Raw genomic sequence first — 7,877 nt, 5'->3', positions numbered from 1 at the left:
TACAGCGGCCAACGTACGACAATGAAAATGAGTTCTTCAGTGTTTCCGACAAGTAGACGATGATACCAGGTGTAAAAAACTTTGGGTGTTAATAAAAAAAAGCTGGGTTTTTATTTTTAAGTTTTTATTATCTCAACAATTTTATCTACTAATAACCTTGGTAGGAGTTCAGTTGGTTTGAATCACCTCCCATACTAAAAATAGACAAGTCCTTTAATTTACAACAAAGCAAAAGTTGACATTTTCATTACACAGCCTGTCTATTTATATAAATCAGTGGTTTCGAGGTATAAATTGAACATCTACATTAGTAGGTCGCACTTGTATAGTCTGCTTACTGTATTTAAATCCAGGCTCTTTGATATTGGTTTTAACAGTAAAGTGTCGAAGTAAGTGAACTAAACCTGCTTTTCCTTGTAAAGTTCCATATCTAATGCCAATACATAATCTCTTTCCTTCGCCAAATGGCATGAACGTGTTATTGTTTATATTCTTTGAATTTTCACGTGAGAATCTCTCTGGATTGAAAACTTCAGGATTCGTGTAAAACTTTGGGTCATGGTGTATTGAATATATTGGAGTAAATATCTTCGTTCCCTTTTCTACTTTAACGTTTCCAACGGGCAGTACGGTATCCTTAACACATTGTCTTGTCAAATATCCTATTGGTGGATGCATCCTCAACGCTTCATCATGCACCATGTCTAGATATTCCATTTCCTGAATGGCGTCATACGTCATCTCGTTATTATATTTCTCAAACGAATCATCGATTTCTTTGTGTAGGCGTTTTAACGAATCAGGATTACGGCCCAGCTCTACTAAAATGTTAAACATGGCCGTGCCCGTGGGTTCCACTCCGGCGATATAGAAAGAGAACGCTTGAGCGGCCAATAATTCATCAGTAGGTTGTAATTCTAAACCAGAATCGTGATCTTTCATTGTACCTTTACTTTTTAAATTAACACACAAATCTGCAAAGTCATGTTTTTTAACTTTCAATTCCTCTCGCTTACGTATCACTTCTTTTATAGCTGGAATGAACAATTTTTCGTGGTCTTTAAAAATTGTTAAATTTAATAGTTTATATAGTCTTGCATTCAGTGATCCAATTGCAAAAGTTAAATTAAATTTAATGGTCGGTCTGAAGGCGCTGAGAGCCATCTTAAGAAAAGGTGACTCAAATATCGACTCATTTTCAATCCCAAATACGGCAGCTCCTACAGCGGCATTTGTAAAAGTGCAAAGAGTATTGAATGCATTCCCCTTTAACAGTTCCGGTCTCTTATTTAAATAGTCGACAAAATCTTGTGCACTGCGATCCATCAAGTAATACATGCTTTTCAATTTAGTCGCAGTAAATAGTGGTGTCATTTTCTGTCGTATTAGCTTCCATCTGTCCCCATTAATGAAGACAACATTGTTTGCAAGTATATCTCCTTCATTCATATCAAATCCTCTGTGACTGAATGAATTGAAATCTGCAGTTAAAACGTGATAGACGTTGACTGGATCCTTTACAAAAAGCGCAGGGTTGAACAAAGAGCCAATGCCAACCACAGGTTCATCGGAATACGTTTTATAAATGTCATTGAAGATTTCAAACAGCGGTCGACTTGAGGTTATGTATTGTCCCATGGGGCCAAGGACTTTGCTTTTCGGGTAGAAAGTAATGCCCCGTTTTTTCCAATACGTCTCATTGTATATTCCAATTAAATAATAAATTGCAAGAAGACCTCCAATTAAAATAAGTAGTGTGAAAATCATTTTCCTTACTTGTTAATCCTCAGAAGCCAAATTGTGCACTGACCTTCGTAATAACTCTTAGACGCAAACAGTAACTGCCTCGTAGTAGCCTTGCGCGGCGCTTTAAATATAATCTGCAAACGATCGATTACCAGATAGCCGTTTTGCCATTTCATCTGGCAAATACTAATCATTGATGATGTCACGACTATGACTTATACAGTTAATTACATTAGGCCAACAAAAATCTTAGTAATATTGCAAATCTAAAGTTAGGATGGATGTTTGTTAGACTGTAGCCTAAACTAAAGAACGGATATCGATGATATTTCTCATAGATGTAGAGCAGTATAGAAGAACGTTTAGGCATACTTTTTTTAATTCAACGCGGTAGGAGTCGCGAGCGAAAGCTAGTGACTTAATAATTCCCTTGTTAAAACATATGTGAATAAAGTGTTATTTCAAATTAAAGAGAAAGTTATAAAGTTACATTAAATAAAGTGCTGTATAGTCATTATTGTATTCTACTGTCATGGGTAGTTTGACGTAATATAACGCAATAATTTATCTAATTTGACGTATAATCTTTTGGGCAGAAGCATTATTCTTCCGTGAGTCGTTGGATATTAAAAAAAAAGTTGATAACTAACAATAATGCGAACAAAAATTGCTACATCATCTATCATCATATAATAATGTAAACAAATTGATGAAAAACACGACTTCACCGTGTGATAACCATTCGATAATAACAAAAATAATTTACTTTACGAGTATATCAAACGTAAACATTACCTCATATAGTTGATAGTAATTCTCTTATACTATGTTATTAACAGACCATTCCATCTATATTTATATCTACACATATAATAAAATTGGTGTGTCTGTAATATCAAAAGAAGAGAACCAGGTTTCGGGAAGATGATGTATTTGCGATGCTGATTTTTGTCTGTCCGTCTGTCCTCAAGCCGCGTTTGTTCCGGGTAATCTCCGAAGCGGCTGGACCGATTTCGAACTGACTTTCATTGAAGGTTAGCTGACATATTATAGGCTACTATTTATCTTAATATTTCCTGGACGAAGTCGGGAGCCACAGCTAGTATAGCTAATATTTTACAATTACAAAATTAATAGAGCAGAGTGCAACTTTAGACAGCTCTTAACGTATCTCTCAAGTATGCCGGCTATCATGCAGAGAATGATATTGAAGATCACTCGCAACCTGCGCACCAGGAAGGCACCTCTTTTCCGCATAGTTGCATAAAAGCAATCAATACGTGCGTAACCAATCATCATTGATGCGCTACAGAAGCGAGGTAGCCCCGACCACACTTTTGTGTAAGATTTCTGCTTGTGATTCGCCCACAGGCTGCTCCCGAAATAACATGTTCGTTCAGTACGATCTGAACAGAGAGCGAACCTTCAATATTTAGTATGATATCAATATTATGATAAATAGTAATATCAATTGCGACACAAAAAGAGGATTGGTAGTTTATCTTAATGACAAAAAAAGCAAACGAAACCAAACCAACAGGTTTAATCTTTAACAACGTCGCTATGTCGCATTTTTTATCTGATTAGTAACAAACACGCTAATATCGTGATAACCACAATCGGCATTAACTGGTCATAATCGTCACAAACAGCCGAATACTGAGACGAATCTAAAACATCGCTTTACAAGCAACACTTGCAATCCACCTGACTTCAAAACGCAAGACGAAAGTACGCGTTTTTTATTTCGAGCTGCTGTGACCAGCTTCTAATTGCTATGAAGATTGCCAAATCTTTTGAGATGGCACCAAAAGAAGAATTTGTGTGTTTTGAAATGTTACTTATTTCTGTTATTTGTATTTTATGGTCTGTGCGGCGAGGGACACCAGCCTCGTGTCCGAAGAAAATCAGTAAAAAATAAATTGTTTTTTCGTTTACATTTTTTTTCTTAAACGGCGTTTCAGCATTTGGCCACAAGGTTGATACACTTATCAAAAAACAACTTAAAATAACCAATGACTTCACTAAGTCATTGGTTATTTTTAGTTGTTTTTTTTTATATAACATAAGGTGGCAAACGAGCATGCGTCCACCTGAATCCACCGAAATAGAAAGCGAGCGTTGCCTACCCTTAATTGACGGAGGAGGAGACGCACATTAAGAGGACATTTCCCCTTCTTAAGCGCCTCCTTAACCATAAAATCCACTTTTCTTTCCCATCCATTCTTCTTAAGAAAAGGGTGGAAAGGTATAAGGACTAAAATTAGGCCACCGGCGTATATTTATACAAGCACATATTTTATCATTAAAAGTATCTACGAGGCACATATTTGACTAAACTATCGCACAACTGTTTTGTGATTGTCGATTGTTTCAATTGTTGAAATAAGTATGAAAATTGTATTAATCATTAAAAATGTTATCCATTTAAAAACAAATACATTCCTGTTTCGAAAGAATTTTTGTTTCAAATTATATTTATAAATTGCTTTTCTTTAAACTTTCTTGATTTAGCTTTGATTAATAATTTATATTTTTATGAACCATAAAGTTAATTGTGTACAAATTAACTCAACTTAACTCTGTAAAATAAAAATTGTAGTGCGTATTAAAAAACTACTTTTTCGTCAAACGGATGTAATCCATCAGATTTAGTGGCCCATTTTCCACTAGTAATTACGCCTCGCCTTCGTTCATTGTGAATGGTTCTTTATTTCTACTTCTGAGGGAATTAAACTTTCATTACCTGTGTATAAGGAAAAAATATATTTCACATCTATTTAAAGTGTCCTGGCTCAAAAACCTACGCCAGTGGTATGGAAAGAGCACCCGTTCACTGTTCACAGTCCCGGTGTCAAGAACGGAAGTCGCCCTAATGATCGCCGAACTTCGGAAGAAAATGGCACTTTAAGAAGAAGAAAGTGTATGTACATTAACAAAGCTTGGACTTAAAAAAATAAAAAAACACACACTAGTGTTATAAGGATTATGCAACAAAAAAGAAAAACAAACTGTGCAAAAAAGAGTACAGACCAAGAGACTGTAGAAGTCGATAAAAAAAAATAAAGCTTGGACAGTTAGCTTCGGCCCGACCGGGGAAGTACATATTCAGAAAATAATATAATAGTGCAAACAGAAGAGACTTGCAACTAAAAACAGCCACAAGCCACGTTATTATTTTTAGTGCGTAGTTTCATAATTCGTTAGGGCCCGCATGCGTTAGGCGATAGTCCTTTATTTTTCTTACCGCGCATTATACTCGCCAACGCAAACGCTTGCTTTAAATCAACAGATGATTTTAGTCGTATATATGCGGAACTCTCAACATGCTGTATAACGGAGTAATCGGTTAATGAAACTGCGCCCTTATCCTCATGTAGCGAAGTAGATGGTTAGGGACTGACATATACCACAATACGCAGTGCAGTAAAACTGCAAGTCATCCCATTTGGCTCACAACCGTGCAATGAATCCCTGACTTTTGTAACCCACTTCATGAGCTAGATAATTGAGTGCTTTGTAAAACTTCGATTTCCTATCACATAAATATTAATAAAACATTTCAATAACAAGCTAGTGTACAACACTTATAATGCCTCATTTTGATAAAGTTTGTATTGTAAAAAAATAATAAAGAATAGATTAACTCAACTTATTGTTAAGTTAAAGTTGAATTTGAACTTAAACAGACACAATATCCTAGTGCTGTTTGTGCACGCTACACAAGGATACAGAATTCGATTCAAAGAAATTTCTAATGTCTCCATTGCGTGTCATACAAACAACAATTTTCATTTGGCGGCTTCAATTTAAGTTATAAAAGCGTCGCGTGCACTATTCCACAATAGCAATAAATACTAAATATGCACCCGATAAAACAAATTGCCTATTATTAAATGTTCTTAAATTTTTCTAGAGTTCATAACTTTAGATTTATGTAATAAGAGCATGCGCACACCTGAAACTAAGATGTCGCACAACTGTTTAGTCTGTCTTTGTTTCCGACGAGCTTATATGTAGGTGCGTACACTACTCGATTTTAATTTGTGCAGATAAACACTTGAAAGGCCTGCGAAACAATCCACAATCGTGCGAAAATTTAGTCAAAAGCGCCGGCTGTAAAAGTGACAAGATAAGTTACACATATGAGACGTTTAGTTTGAAAATAGTGTCTCCCGTTGTTGCAGATTTTCTAAGATCTCCGTTTAATTTGTTTATACCTTAACATCCTCGAAATAATGTCCATTTTATAACCATACAGAAATAACATAAAACGTTATTTAATCTGTCCTGACATACTGACTTTCAAGATATTGGAAACTCTCTAAGATCCAACTTTTTAATTAGGTAATAAGAATTTAACTATTATTAATCTTGACAAACTTTTGCTATAAGCTCCATTAAAAGTTTTATTTAAACTCGAGATTTTAATAGGCGATGGCAGATTAAGTTCGCTTTACATTTTCCTATTGTTAAGTTTATAAGTGACGTATTTATATGTGACATATTTATTTATTGTTAGAGCTGGAATACATGTACTAGTAGCTGGCATAATTGCATAAATCCTACTGTCACGTGTCTGGAAGAGTCATGTGTAATTACTAACTGGCAAGCAAGTAGTTGGCATATTTGATTTTGAGGGAAGGAGGAGAAGGTACCTTCGTAACTTAACACTGACACGTCTCGCGTCGTGAACATTGGTATGTGTACATGCATTCTGCCAGTGGCAGATAAATTCCAGTTACTAATGTACCAGCTATTGCTAATTTTGACTGAGTAAATTCTCGTTATTTTACTATTATGTACAGCTTTTTACACTTGTACATAATAAACCAGATTTAATTGATAACATTTAAATCTTCTATTTTTTTTAAACATATAGATGTTTAACATTAGAAATTAAGAAAATTTTCAAAGTGCATTTGTTAAAAATACCCTTTTATTAAATTTTTAATCTGTGTTTACGTATGTTCTCGTATTACGAACACGTTAGTTTTTTCACTTCAAAAATGTTAACTAAAGCTCATTAAAAGCTCGTCGAGTCGGTTTTTACGCAGGAAGTCGAGTCGCCTACATGAGAACAGAAACTAACAGAAGTGTCATTTAGAAGTTTTAGAATCCAGTGACAATTTTACAGTGCTTATTGTATACGAGTGTATGGTCTATTAAAAATAAAAACTACGGTAAAAATAGTAATAAATGACATCAGTAGCGTATCTTCAGTACTGGTTTCAGCATTATTGGCGTCTTGAGCGGGACTTTTAGGACACCACATTTTTACCATGCTCGGAAGAGGCAAACAGGCTTATGGAAAAGAATGTGATTCCCTGATTTTGGCGCCATTTTATGTCCAGCGCCCTGGACAGTCACCCATGAGCGCTCACTAATGCCGGCACTGATTCTAACAATAGAGTAAAGTATACCAAAATTGAAGCATTTAGAAAAGCTTCAGCTATAAACGAAAAGTAATAAAATTTTTATAGAAATAAAAAAAAGCACCGGATATCTCGATAAATCTGTGAAAGTTACTCAATAGTTTCAGTTTCAGACGAAATTCAGTCCATTTAAAAGAATTTTTCAAAGAAAAGTTTTATCGTATTTTCCACTGTAAGCTTCGACGCGATCTCTTAGAGTGCAAAAACGAGAAATACGAGTTGGGGAACACCGACAATACTTTTTATTACAGTCGCTAGGTAAATACCAATGCAAAGCTCTTGAGAGTTTCCGAGACATTGTTTTATTTTGTTGGAAATTAAAAAAATACTTCATTGACGTCTTAATAATAAAGAAACTGTGTAATGTAGAGATTACTAGCTGTTCGCGTGCGATTTCATCCGCATGAAATTATGAAAGTTTTATTTTGTCGTTTACGTTTGTCAAATTATCAATAGCAAATGTAAAAATGACATAACATAATGACAACCTTGCTTTCTTGATGTTGGCAGCAACTTATGGTCTCTTTCCCACATTAGAGTTTTTATTTAAAATATTTACCCTCTAAGTTTATTGGCGTGAAAATATATAGCGTGACGTATGTGTAGGGCTTTTTATTAAAAAAAATAATTATTCAAAAATATGCTGTAATTACTGACATCTTAGGCAACAAAGAAGTGTGTGTTTACGCTTTATTA

At 34.9% G+C, this 7,877-nt stretch overlaps 1 protein-coding gene across 1 annotated transcript; it reads right to left on the bottom strand.

The window, feature by feature from the left end:
• Positions 1–273: 273 nt before the first annotated feature.
• LOC106111015 (cytochrome P450 6B5-like) lies at positions 274–1,767 on the bottom strand. The gene has a single exon (XM_013292982.1). It carries the CDS (start codon positions 1,765–1,767, stop codon positions 274–276), a length of 1,494 nt encoding a protein of 497 aa, XP_013148436.1.
• Between the last annotated feature and the right edge of the window lie 6,110 nt (positions 1,768–7,877).

Source organism: Papilio polytes, unplaced genomic scaffold, assembly GCF_000836215.1.
Source record: "Papilio polytes unplaced genomic scaffold, Ppol_1.0 DF824180.1, whole genome shotgun sequence".
NCBI classification, from domain to species: Eukaryota; Metazoa; Arthropoda; class Insecta; order Lepidoptera; family Papilionidae; genus Papilio; species Papilio polytes.
The sequence above is the reverse complement of the archived record's forward strand: the minus strand, read 5'-3'. Positions and strand labels throughout refer to the sequence as shown.